The 12,577-nt window shown below is 55.7% G+C and overlaps 5 protein-coding genes across 5 annotated transcripts; 1 reads left to right on the top strand and 4 right to left on the bottom strand.

The window, feature by feature from the left end:
* Positions 1–53: 53 nt before the first annotated feature.
* On the bottom strand, positions 54–1,316 carry CDEST_05846 (Putative Wax synthase domain-containing protein; the record flags this gene model as incomplete). Its single annotated transcript, XM_062922005.1, has 2 exons — positions 54–453; positions 517–1,316. 2 exons carry the CDS (start codon positions 1,314–1,316, stop codon positions 54–56), a joined length of 1,200 nt encoding a protein of 399 aa, XP_062778056.1.
* An 815-nt stretch (positions 1,317–2,131) lies between these two features.
* Positions 2,132–4,617, top strand: CDEST_05847 (uncharacterized protein; the record flags this gene model as incomplete). Its single annotated transcript, XM_062922006.1, has 8 exons — positions 2,132–2,225; positions 2,619–2,968; positions 3,018–3,098; positions 3,168–3,282; positions 3,487–3,696; positions 3,849–4,038; positions 4,095–4,439; positions 4,500–4,617. The coding sequence occupies 8 exons, from the start codon at positions 2,132–2,134 to the stop codon at positions 4,615–4,617; spliced, it is 1,503 nt and encodes a 500-aa protein (XP_062778057.1).
* CDEST_05848 (Putative short-chain dehydrogenase/reductase SDR, NAD(P)-binding domain superfamily) lies at positions 4,594–5,868 on the bottom strand. The gene is made up of 3 exons (XM_062922007.1): positions 5,679–5,868; positions 5,355–5,613; positions 4,594–5,286 (listed from the first exon to the last, which is right to left on the bottom strand). Exons 1-3 carry the CDS (start codon positions 5,731–5,733, stop codon positions 4,653–4,655), a joined length of 948 nt encoding a protein of 315 aa, XP_062778058.1. The 5' UTR covers positions 5,734–5,868; the 3' UTR covers positions 4,594–4,652.
* An 835-nt stretch (positions 5,869–6,703) lies between these two features.
* Positions 6,704–7,947, bottom strand: CDEST_05849 (Putative esterase, PHB depolymerase, alpha/Beta hydrolase). The gene is made up of 2 exons (XM_062922008.1): positions 7,349–7,947; positions 6,704–7,273 (listed from the first exon to the last, which is right to left on the bottom strand). Exons 1-2 carry the CDS (start codon positions 7,772–7,774, stop codon positions 6,830–6,832), a joined length of 870 nt encoding a protein of 289 aa, XP_062778059.1. The 5' UTR covers positions 7,775–7,947; the 3' UTR covers positions 6,704–6,829.
* A 1,277-nt stretch (positions 7,948–9,224) lies between these two features.
* On the bottom strand, positions 9,225–11,683 carry CDEST_05850 (uncharacterized protein; the record flags this gene model as incomplete). The annotated part of the gene is made up of 2 exons (XM_062922009.1): positions 9,225–11,127; positions 11,208–11,683. 2 exons carry the CDS (start codon positions 11,681–11,683, stop codon positions 9,225–9,227), a joined length of 2,379 nt encoding a protein of 792 aa, XP_062778060.1.
* Positions 11,684–12,577: the final 894 nt, after the last annotated feature.

Below are 12,577 nucleotides of genomic sequence, written 5' to 3' on the forward strand. Positions count from 1 at the left end.
CGACAAACAAAGGGGCCTTAAATTATCTCCAGAACGTTTACTTTTCTAGACTACTAAGCCTTCATAGACGTAAATATCCATACAGGGCTCGTCCACACAATCCAGAACAGAACCCAGCCATAACCAACAAGGCAGCCAAACCGATTAGGGCTCGCCCTTAACTTGCTAGAGTCCGTCTTTGAAGGCGCCAATCTACTATAGAGTGACTGCACGATCCGTTCCAGACAGATCCCCAGGGGTTGCACCAGGAAAAAGTGCATAGCGTTGCTTTCGTACTTTGGGATACCACGCGCCAAGTCGGAGAGAAGGTGGAAAACGCCAGAGATGGCGAAAACGCATGTTATGAACGTGTATCTTCCTACCATACTGTTTTCGCTGAGACGAAGACAGTGGTAGGTGAGGAAATGAGCAATGCCGCTGCAGCCGCGGCGAATGTTTTGATGATAGAAGCACCTGAGTAAAAATGGCCAGTCGGTCAAAGCACTGAACAGAGGAAGAGGTGGGAACTCAGCTTACCCCCAAAATTGCGCAATCGACCATGCCTCACCAAGCGGACCAAACACGGGCGGCCATTCCTCCACGTCGGACAGGCCGATTGCGACCATGACGACGGATAAGAAGCCGTACAGGAACGAGAGACTCAGGTACTGCATCGTCCAGTAAGCGAGTACGCCCACCACCCTGATGCCCAGCTCCGCCAGGGTGACCTCTGGGATGCGAGAAAAGATTGGGATGTGTCTTTTCCAGAACATAGTGGCCTGTTCTCTGAACAGCTTCTGCGCGAACCAGCCCGTGACGCTCAACATGCACCCCAGCACGCCAACCTGGACAGGCCTGCGCCAGAGAAACTCGGAGCGGCTGGGCACGAAACCCGGCTTCGCGTTGTCGAACGGCGGGACGTACCTAACGCTCCATCTTGTAGTCGAGAATCGCGTCGTCGTGCTGACCCTGATGCCGAACCGGAGTCTCTCGCCGATGCTTCCCCACGACCAATGGACTGTCTTCTCGCTAGGCTCAGCCGCCGGTACCAGTCCACCTAGGGAAGAGGTTGGGCCCTTGGCGTTGAATGTCCAGCCGTCGAGAAGAACTATGCCAACATAGTGGATAACTCTATAGACGCTCCCGGATCCGAGGACGGCGCGGGCGACGGAGGAAGCGAGTTTTCCGGATGCGCAAATGGCCATGACCTGATACGTCGCCAGGACAATGACGGGCAGGATAGCGAATCGGATCAGAGAGTCTCGGCTTGTGAAAGAGACGGCAACGCTTGTCAGGAAAAGTTCGAGGCCGAGAAGGCCCACGACGAAGGCCAACATCAGTTGTGTCGGTTGACGAGTTGAATGGAAGGGCGATCAGGAGACGAGTATGAAGATGAGTGTAGCTGGTGGCAAGACAAGCTTGGGGCACGGAGTTTTATAGCAATTAGCGTTGACCTCTGCTTTCGTTATGTGCCCGCAAAGCCACAATGTCCAAAAGTGTATTTTACGAGTTCGAGTCAAATGTTGAAATGGACACACATGCATACCCCCTCTGTCTGACTGGCTTGGGGTAGCAGAGTCAAAGGTACGGCAGAGGGACTGACTCTTCATCTGCCTCCGGCGTCCGCCAGTGTATTCGCAACCAAACACGCATATAACAGAGAAAGACAGGACTAAGGCTTTGTGATTTTACAGACTTTAGAGATTTAATAGGGGCAGTTCCTACACAAACTTTATGCATACAATGTAGAGTACTTTATTACTTGCCAGCTATTGTTCTGAGTCCTCCCTTTCTTCTACTTGCCCTCAACGCCTAGGAAACCCTGTATTTTTAAATCTTATTGTAATCTTTTTTGACGCATTCAACGATTGAATGAATGTCACTTTGCACTACGCTTCACTGCTGCTTGCGCTAGTACCTGTAACATGCATCTATCGGGCCCTGGGCACCGACCTTGCGTGTGGAGAGCTCGTTGTATTGCCGCGGCCTCTCCCTCCTCCTTGGATGCTTCGTCAGAACATCAATGACAATGGTAAACATCATTATCCTTGTTACCGGCCCCCCTCTCCCCCCTCTACCTCGGCATTGATTCCCAGAATGCCTCCACGTCCGAGGCCGGGGAAACGGGCTGCGAACGCTTGTGAAGCTTGCCATGCTCGGAAAACGCGATGCAGCATCCCGCAGACTGGCGTGCCTTGCACAAATTGCGCCATCGATAGCGTCGACTGTCAGTTACGCCAACGACGGTAAGAATAGCCCAAGAAGTAGAATCAACCAGTATATGTGCCATGCCCCCCTACACAGAAGACTGAACAGCTGTCCTACCCAGTCCAACCAAGGCCCGACGGTCATTCCATCGGCTCACACGTCGTCAAGATCTTGCGGAGCCTGGTTGTGTATCCCTAGGCAGTGTAAGCGTCGTCGACGAGACTGCTGAGAGTGAAACCCCCGAGGCTCCCTACGTACCTTTGGCTGCGCATTTGAGGCATCATGAAAACACAGATACCGCCGCAAGTCGCCCGTCGGTTGGGAGTACCGTTGCATACTCGCCACTCTACGGTAATTCGTCACTCATCATCATTGTCATTATCATCATCATCATCATCTAGAGACAGCTGTTGACTTTCCTTTCCTTAAAGGCGACCCTCAAAGCATAGGCCTGGTGGCCGACGTTTGCCAACCAGAACGCCCGGGAAAGAGCGGGCATTTCCTCGTTGCATCACTGACGAGCCCGGAGCTTGATATACCGACTACAGACTTCTTGAAGAGCCGAGGGGTCTTTGAGCTGCCGCCGCAAGACGTTTGCAGTCGCCTGGTGCGGCTCTATTTCCACCATGCGCACCCTTTCTTCCCGGTGATCGATGCATCGGCATTTCTCGACGTTTTCGAGAACATCGGGGCACAAAAGCTCAGTCTCCACCTTCTTTGGAGCGTGTTCCTTGCGGCTGCCAATGCAAGTATCCCCATCCCTTGCCCGGGTTTCTCTGTTGTCTATTCTTCTTCAACGAATCAATCAACTGACCTGGCCCGTATTTTAGTTCGCCGAGGATGACATTCTGCGTTTGACCGGGTTTTCTTCGCGCAAAGCCATGAAGAAGGCCATGTTTTTGAGATCCAAGGTTGGTTTGCAAGATCCGATGCGGCCTCGAACCATCGGCAAGCCCGTTCTGACATTTGATCCTCAACAGGCTCTTTACGATGCGGAGTACGAGCGAAACAAGACCACCCGTATCCAAGCAAACTTGCTGATGGGTTTCTGGTACGCCGACACCGAAGACAGGCTCGGGCCATGGCACTGGAACGGTGTGGCGATCGGCCTTTGCACGAGCATCGGGCTGCATCGGCAACCAGACACCAGTCTGCCCCTGGGCAGACAGTCTTCATCCGATTGTCCTGTCCCCAGAACCATCTGGCAGCAGCTGTGGTGGGCTTGCGTCTTCCGAGAAACCTGACTGTCTGCGGGGATGGGTCGACCCGCGCGCCTCAGCCTCGCCTATTGCAATACAGCGAAGCTGGATCCTCGGGAGTTAGGTGAGGCCTGGGAGAGGATACCCATCTCGAGACGCCAAAAATACTTTCCCGTCCAGATGGAGGCCATGATCCCGCTCTGGGTGGACTTGGTTGATATCACCATACATCAAGCAGAGATTCTGTCCGTCCAGCATAGGGTCCTATCGGTTCGGCAAAGCACACCTGAAGTCGAAAGGATAGAAGCAAGTCTTCGATTGTTCGATCGAAAACTGCGCGACATGGAGGATGATGCTACTGACAGCAACCTACTTTTGCATATCTATCATTCCCAACTCTTCCTCGAGTAAGTCTTCGATGACGACGTGCGAGGAACTTCGCTAAGAAAGTTCGTATCCTAGCTCGGGCATTACTGACCCTTTACCGTCCTTTCATGCTCGTGGACCTTGGCATGTTACCTCCCTTGGATGGTGATACCTCGGAACGACCCATCAACGCCACGAAGAAGTTGAGAACGGTCGCCCAGCACACCAACAACATTCTGGGAAACTTGATCGTTCATGACATGCTCAAGGTGTCGCAGGCTTTGATGTATGAGTGTTCAACCCCGGAATCAACGAGAAAAAGTACGCTTACAGTCAAACCAGCTGTATCGCAATCGTTCCCGCCTTGTTGACGCACCTCTTGCACGCATCATCGGCGGAAAAAGCCGCCCGCCAACTTGGCTGGCACTACCTGGCACTATGCATGATGGCCGTAGAGGAGCTGCGCAAGACATACTTTGGCGCCGAAATCCTCTTCAAGCTGTTCACGCGTGCACAGGAGAAGATGCAGAGCCAGCACTCTTCGCGGGCTGTTCCCTCCAGAACGGATTCGGTCGCGGAATCTCCGCGAAGAAACACCCATCAGCCCAGGCCGTTGAGTCCGCCACCTCCGAATACAACGTGGACTGCGGGGGGCAGCAGCCTCGTAAGCCCAACTGACAATATCATGTAAGTGGAACAACGTGAATTGCAGCAGTCAGTCTTTTGTGTTTACAGGTAGTTCAAAAGGTCCGAGAATTACGATGTTGAGTGGATTCTCAGCCAATGCATGTTTCCGGACCTCTCAAGCGTGGCAACATGGGACCAACAACAGGACACCACTCTTCCTGAAGCATTCAATCCCTAAGAGTCTAGCTGCCCAAGCGAAGGCTGTCTGTCATCTCAAAGATGTGGCTTGGGCCGACGACCAGTTTCAATGTCCTCCGGCAAAGCCTGCTGGCCCAGGACTGCGTCAGGATACGTCATACCGGCCGACTGACCCACGAGTCCTGCCAGCCTCCATGCGCCGCCGTCGACGACCAGAACATGACCGGTCACGTAGCTTCCTGTCTCGCTAAAGAGGAACACGGTGGCATCCGAAATCTCCCGCAATGACCCATACCTTCCAAGAGGAATCTGGCGGGAGCCTTGGCCCGACTCACGCGAGGCCAGGCTCGAAAGTCTCTGCAGGCCCTCGGTGCCCTCAACGCCTCCCGGGCTGATCACATTCGAAGTGACGCCGCGGGGCCCGTATTCCAAGGCTACCGAAGCAGAGAGGGCGTCGACCCCTGCTTTCGCGGACGCAACGTGCGCCTGATACGGCATCCCGGTGTAGTGGAATGTGGCCGAGATGAAAATGATGCGGCCGCCGCTGGGGAGACTCGTGCTCCTGGCCCTGTTCGCCGACGCCAAAAGGTGCGGCATCGTAGCCTTGACCGTGTTGTAGGATCCGAGGAGGTCAATGTCCACGACGCTCTTGAAGGCGTTGGTTGACAGTCCCTCGATGGGGGAGAGGAAGTTGCCAGCCGCCCCAGCGCTATTTCACGCACACGCAAACGTCAGCGTGCCGCCATTCCATCTTGACTGGGGGGACATGTTACTTGCATGACAAAGTCGATAGCCCCGAGCTTCGCGACGCATTCCTCAACCGCTGCGTTGAGCCTCTCCGAGTTGCGAACGTCTACGTTGCCAATGCCGAGAACCCGCGAGTGAGGTCGTGCTCTGGAGATGTCCTCGGCCATCTTCAGGGTCTTTTCAACATTGCGACCGACGATGCAGGCGTCGGCTCCGAGGTACACCAGGGCCTTTACTTGGGCGGAGCAAATGGTACCATTGCCCCCGGTGCAGAACACGACGGTCCCGTCTGTACAGACGCCCGACTGGTTAGAGAGCCACATGTGTCGTTGAACGTCGCCTAGGGAAACCTACCAAACAGCCCCTTTGTCCATGCTCGGGAAACGAGGTTTGAAACGCGCAAGGCCATGGTAACGAGACAAATTGTTGTTGTGAAAATGGGTTGTTACAGAAGTATACTTAGGTTACGTATCTAATTATATTACTGCAAGGAATTCATCATGAGTTGCCTTCTATTCGGCATGGCTAGCAACTTATATGTCGATTCATGCACATGCTGATGAGAGGTTCACGCCAGCCGATTTACCGCGGCAGGCCGTGCGGTGGAACCGTTCACTGTCAAAGCCCGAAAGTTACCTTTGGTGCAACAGCACCTGGGACTTTTTGCCGCGGCATGCGGTCAGTTCCAGCTAAAATACAAGGTTTTGGGATACAACTTGCCGACAGAAGAACCCAGCAGGTTTCCGCGGTAAAGTATGGCTGCTGTGGCATCTAAACATAACGGATCTCGATTCGAGTCACTGCGGTAGAAGCTAGTAAGTACATCTGTTTACTCATCAACTATCTTGGCGAGTTTTGTCTCCAAGAATAACTACGAGGCCACCCTGATACATCTGAATACATAAGCTGGCTTTCCCCCGGTTGGGAAAGGTAGTGGACAAATTACGGGTCTACATCGGCTTCTTTGTCGACCGGCCTGCAGGTTGCTCAGCAGCCCAGCAGAACATCTTCACAGAGCTACTCCGACGATTGAATCTTAACTGTAGTACAGTGTATAAGCATAAAAAGGAAACTTGTTGATTTTACTACGTAGCTTTCCATAAGAATACTAGAGATTAATGAGTGCCTTATTCTCCCGTCATGTATTATCGCCTGTAGCGAGATTTTGGCTGCGATGAGTGTCGATGCGAGCAAGGTCTCAAGCTTGAGCCTCCAGTAAACTCCTTCTACACAGGTGTCAAGAAAGGGGGGGGGGGGGTGTTCAACTCCATTCAGTTAAATATCAGCTTTGCAAGAACTGCCGGACAGTGATGGAATTGTCACAGCCCTGAAAACATAGCGTCAAGAGAGAATGGCCTTAAGACTCCCAATTCCCAGCAGGGGAGTTGTTCACAAGCACACCAGGCAAACGCCTCAAGCTGGTTTAACTTTATATACTGTCAGACTAGTCCTGACTAAGTTGTACTTAATATATCCAAGAAGATCTCTCCAAAAATCCCAGACTCCTACAAACCAAAGAACTTCATGTCGTCAGCGCCCCGGATCGGGACGGTATGCCCAACACCAACGGCCCAGACACCTGTAAGGTGGTCGCCAAACACATCCGTGCGGTAGTTCGCCTGGGGCGTGTTCTGGGAGGACGTGACGGGCTTGTCCGGGTTGTAGCCGAAGACGCCGGACCACTGCTTAATGGTCTCCTGGTAATTGGCGTAGTTGAGGGTGGTGTCGGTGCTGCCGTGGTAGATCTGCATGCGGGGCCGGGACCCGGCGTAGCCGGGGTAGGCGTCGTAGACCAGCTGAGCCCAGCGCTGCGGCGTGGCCTTGGACTGGCCCTGCGAGCAGGTGCTGTTCCAGCCGTTGACGGAGTTCGTGTAGAAGCAGCCGGCCGGGACGCCGTTGTAGACGATTGCGGCGGCGAAGACGTCGGGGTACGTCGCGGCCAGGACGTTCTGCGCGGAGGCGTTGCGTGTAAGTGAACGGAACGACTCGGCCGAGCGAGCGATAAACAGGAAAGGTGGACTCACAGTCATCATGGCCCCCGACGAAGAACCCGTCACGAAGACCTTGGACTTGTTGCCCTTGTACTTATCCAGGGTATACTTGACCATGTTGGCGATGGAGTTGCTGTTTGCTCCCCCGTCGTGGGTGAGGGTCGCCTTGGATGAGACGTCCCAGCAGGTCCCGGAGTAGGGCGACTCGGGATAGATGACGATGAAGCCCTTCTGGTCGGCAAGGCCCTTGTAGGGGCTGTTGTTGTAGTAGGCCTGGGCGGTGCCGGTGCAGTAGTGGATGGCGACGATCACGGGGGGGTTGGCCGCCAGCTTGTCGGGGACGTAGATGTACATCTTGACGCCGCTGGGATTGGAGCCGAAGTTGGTCACCTGCTGCAGCGAGGCGGCGCCGGCCGAGACGACCAGCCCAACGGCGGAGAGGATGGTGCTAAGCTTCATGGCGCCGGATCCGATGATGATGTCGACTCTGTTGCTGGGATTGGATTGTGGATCCTGTTCCCGGTTGTGGGAGTTGAAGATGGGCTCTATGGGGAGTTGCGGTCACAGGGTGGGCGAGAACAGCAGCGTTGTCAACAGAGACGGACTCTGAGCAAGCCTTTTGTATCTTCCCCTTACACGGCGGTTGAGAGACGGCAAGGGGGGGGGGGGGGGGCCGTGGGCTCTTTGTGTAAAACCCGATCATCTCGTTACCCCACATTCAGGGTTACAGCATGATGTTTGAAAGGGGGCCATAGAAACTCCATTATCGTCAATTTAGCCGGTTGGCTAAGCTAGGGGGCCGTGCCAGGCTTGTCTAAAGGGGGTAAGTCATCAGTGAGAAACATGTTCATCGTATTTTTCCTTTCCTACCCTGGCGAAGTAGGAAGGTGTGTAAAACGAATAGAGTTGCCCAGACTCTTGAGATCTCGTTACTCCCACTTGTCAAGAAAATAAGGGGGTTTCATCGTTACATTATGTGCTAGAGCTTTTCTCCCAAGAGAGGTTTTTTTTTTTTTTAACCTGAACAATGTACCTGTGTTAGATGCTGTGTTTTCTTTCTAAACGTGAGGATGTTATGTATCTAGACTTAGGACGAAAAAGGTGGATTGTAGCACGAGCAAGATCATGTTAACTAGTATTCCACAGCAAGGCAGTACCTCTAAAAGGGATTGAAACATGTTCGTCTGGACTCTGAGGAAGTTTTGCCACGGCCACTTTCGGCACCCTCTCCCCCAGGTGAACCCGGCACCTTAAACTCTGTTTGCCGAGTGCCGACGGCCGCTCAGCGGGCGGGCGCAGTTTACAAATGGAGGCGACTGACTTGCTGGGTAAAATGACGGGGAATGACCCGCATGTTACGCCGCCGACGGAACTTATTCCCCCGCTTAGCAGGGTCTGTCTGGGGCCAGCCGCCCGTCTTGGCTGGAATGCCAAATCGGAGCACCGCGAGGAGAGTGTAGGTCATCATCATCGTGTGAAGGCTGGCTGCCGTTGCGGGGGGGATGGATTGCCTGAACCCCGGGCCTCTCTGAATTGACATGATGCTAAATCGGATGGAAGCCGAGTCATTATGTCCTGAGGAAGTTCTGGCGCTCCAATCATTCGCAACTTCGTGTTTGCCGCAAGACAAAACCGAGCTGACGCTTACTATCTCATCCTGCTTTACATGTTTTGTTGGACGATGATCCTGTCATCCGTTTTACCCTACAGCCAAATTTCTCGCCACAGCACATGCCGATCTGTCTCGCCGTACATCCATCAATGCTCGTTAACGCCAGAGTGGACGCGCCACCAGGGAGGGATGGCTGGCCAGGGCGTCAAACGTCCGGCATCCAATAGACAGGGGATCCGTCAAAGTTGGGGAAAGTCGCAAATGCCTGGGGTACTGATCAGCTTCCGGTGTTTTATCTTAGATCCTTTGGAGGAATTGGTGTACCGAAGAGTCGAGATCCAGCCAGTCCGTGGTCTCCCAGCTGCTGAAGAGGCTCGTCATGCCCTCGAAGCCCGGCTGCTGGAACACCTCGCCCATATCTGCCGGCGGCGCCGGGGGTCTCGGGGCGTCGTCCAGCCGCGTCGGCTCGGCGCCTCCGCGGCGCTCGGCCGGCTCGGTCGCGGGCCTCTGGTCGCGACCCGAGGGCCCGGCAGAATGGTACCTGGCCTCCTGTCGAAGCTCTTCGAGGATGACGCTGTACCTGCGACCCGGGCTCTCGGCGGCGGTGGCGTCCGCCAGGTGGTTCTGGCAGCGTTCGGCGAGTTCAAAGAGCCCCTCCTCGCCGTCATCTCTGCCCCTCTGGATCTCCCACACGTACACAACCGCCAGCGCACAAAAGGTCACGTACGGCGTCCACCAAAAGGCGTGGAACAGCGTGCCGTCGCTGGCCATGCCGTCGACCGTCTCGAGCGCGGCCTTGGCGGCGTTGATGCACTCGTCGACGCTGTCGTCCAGGGCGGAACGCCGGCCGCTCTTGTTAGACGCCCCGGTACCGAGGAGAAAGGGACGGTTGGCGTGCATGATGGCATGGCAATACGCAAGCTTGAGGGCCGTGTTCTGACGTCGGAACGAAGGGATTAAGGACATGGGCCGGACGGTGCCCAGGTGATGGGGGAGCGACTCGCGCCACTGGTGAAGAGCCTGGCCGTACCGGTGGGCTGCCATGAGGCGGTCGTGCTTGGGTATGTGCTTGATCGAGTAGACCTCTCTCGAGATGCCGTCGATGAGCTGGGCTAGCTTCGCGTGGAAGATGAGGCTCTCGACGTGGCAGTCCATCTCGGGCTCATCCCTCGACTTCCCTTGGGGCGTCATGTCTTCGTCGTTGACGCGGTCCGGGAAATCCTGGTCGATGTTGTCGTCGTGGTACATCCTAGGACGGCCAAAGACGACGGACAGGTATTTGTCGATGGTGTAGGCCACCCAGAAAGTCCTCTTCCTACACTGCGAGATGATGTAGTCCCTGTCGCCGCTGCCCCTGTTGCGGCCAGACTTCCGGTGCAGGCCCAGCGCCGAGACGATGGGGAGGATGCTCCCAAAGACGTACCATGCCTGGTTCATGCGGGACGTCTGGAGGAGGTAGAGAGCTTGCAACAGACGAGACTGCGCGGACTCCAGTTTCGGCAGGCCGACCTCCATGTCTGTGAGGCTTGAAGCGTGAGAGAAGTAAGCATCGCTGCGCCGGAGATCAGAGCTCTCCGCCGCGGCAGTACCGGTGCCTCCTCGGACCTTGCTTTGCCGCAGCGTGACGATGGCCAGAATGGTCATGACGATGGAGGCCTTGGCGTATCCTATGCCGTGATGCAGGGGCCGGTTGACCTGTGCATTCGTAAGCAGCCCCTCGAACCACTCGGTGACATAACCCTGGTGCAGACAGCGATAGGTCACGACGCAGACGTCGAAGTAGAAGCGCAGCATCCCCAGGCCCGTGGATCGATCCGGGAGAGCCGAGACATCGAGAACATGGGATTCAAACGGCTTGTCACCGGCCCTCGTCAGCTTCTGGTGCTGCTCGACGCCGCTGGGGACGTGTCCCGGAGCATCGCTCCCGCCCGACCTCTGCGAGGAAAGACGTTTCCAGGCCCGGTGAAGAAAGGTAAGGCTTGACGTGTTGTCAACGTACTGCCCTCCGATCTCGGCCATCTCGACTTCTGGCGACGCCCTCGACGTCGGTGGGACGCTCTCGTTTGCTCCAACGTCCGTGATGTTGATGGGTGCAAGCTCGGAGTCTATAGGCCGGGCGGCGTTGACTGTACTTAGACCCGGCAGCGTGACTCCTGGGGAAGGGTGTAGCAAGAGGGGCGCCTCGGTAGGAAGCAGTTTCCTGGGGCTCGTCAACACATTATGCTCATCCTGTAGGATAATCCGAAGAGGCTTGCCCGCTCTTGGAAGGGGAAGACGAACCTGTGCGCCTCAATAGGAGGGAGTAAACGGGTCAGCGTAGTCTCAGTCGTCTCGTGGCGGGGGCCGGGTGCCGGAGGAGGCGTCGGCGGTCTGCCTCGACGGTAGGAAGCATCGTAGATGCACGAGAGCCTCTTCCTCGTGCACCCGTCGCAGGGGATGGTGCCGGAGCATTTCAATTTCTTGGCCTTGCAGTAGTCGCACGCACGGCTGACTTTGTGGTTTCTTCGCCGGCTGGCGGCCGTTGCAGACGAATAGCGGCGGCCTTCGTCGGGGGAGGCTGCGGGGAGGCTGCGTTTCCTGCTCTCCGAGATGCTGGACGGGACACTCGAGGGCGACGGTTGCGAGATGTTGGAGGACGACGGTTGCGAGATGTTGGAGGACGACGGGGTGTGTGCGGCAGGGCCGTCATCTCGGAGGGTGAGCCCGGCGTCCGTTGTCGCCGCTGTCGCCGCTGTCGCCGTGGGTGTGTCCGCCATCCTACTACCTACCATACAGCATATACCCTAACGCACTATACCATACCCAAGGAGCGAATATCCGACCCTCCGGCGCGTTGGATGACCGGTTCCACTGACTCAAGTCCGTTTCTCCGGGGGGGGGGGGGGGGGGGGGGGGGGGGTGGACCGCAAAGGATTTCCCCGACCAGCGGAACGCCAAACAACCACCGACGAATCAACGGTGTTGTGACCAAAGCGAGTAGTAGTCTTTGTCCGATACCCGATTTGAATGTCTCCTCGCGTGTGTCATATCAAAGAGCCATTGACGCCGATAAGAACCCCCCAACAAGCATGTGGATCCGTCGGGTTACGCGTGGTCGACTTTCGGGGACTCAAGGGAGAGATTGATTGTTCGGAAAAGCAAAGGGGGGACGACGACTGGGACGCGTTGATTATTAAGGGGGACAAGGGATGTTTCCATGCCTGTACGCCCCCCCTCATTCAACCCTTGTCCTCTTTGAGCTTTTGCTTAGTCAGTCAACTGGGATGCGGGGCAAGCGCCAAATCTCGAGCGGCTTTGAACTCTCAGCTCCCGATCTAGCAAAGTCCAAGCTCATTGCCCTCTCTGTCTTTGGTTGTGACGGGTGCTCCAATAGGAAACAAATCCGGTCATCGGCACTTATGTGGGTCACGTGCTGAGTTGATTCTCATCCGTCCAGTCCCGGCTGGATTTACCTACATAGCCAAAGATACTACATGCATACATACGCTTAGTTGCCTGGCCTGACAATAGAGACACCACCCTAGAAACTGCAAGCCCCGTATGCACTATGGCTTTAGCAGCTTGCAGACCCTACAACAGTAGGGAGCAAGATGCCGACTCCCCTCAAGGCCGCCCCAGTAGCCCCTCATCTCAATGACAAATACTCAACC

The sequence above is a fragment of the Colletotrichum destructivum genome, chromosome 3, assembly GCF_034447905.1.
Source record: "Colletotrichum destructivum chromosome 3, complete sequence".
NCBI classification, from domain to species: Eukaryota; Fungi; Ascomycota; class Sordariomycetes; order Glomerellales; family Glomerellaceae; genus Colletotrichum; species Colletotrichum destructivum.

Bases quoted from the DNA above. Each gene is read 5' to 3' on its own strand.
- CDEST_05848 (XM_062922007.1), bottom strand. From the start codon at position 5,733: ATGGCCTTGCGCGTTTCAAACCTCGTTTCCCGAGCATGGACAAAGGGG. The intron at 5,614-5,678 runs GTAGGTTTCCCT...GCGTCTGTACAG, and splicing joins ATGGACAAAGGGGCTGTTTG to ACGGGACCGTCGTGTTCTGC. The intron at 5,287-5,354 runs GCAAGTAACATG...TGCGTGAAATAG, and splicing joins GGGGCTATCGACTTTGTCAT to CGCTGGGGCGGCTGGCAACT.
- CDEST_05849 (XM_062922008.1), bottom strand. From the start codon at position 7,774: ATGAAGCTTAGCACCATCCTCTCCGCCGTTGGGCTGGTCGTCTCGGCC. The intron at 7,274-7,348 runs GTGAGTCCACCT...GCCTCCGCGCAG, and splicing joins CGTCGGGGGCCATGATGACT to AACGTCCTGGCCGCGACGTA.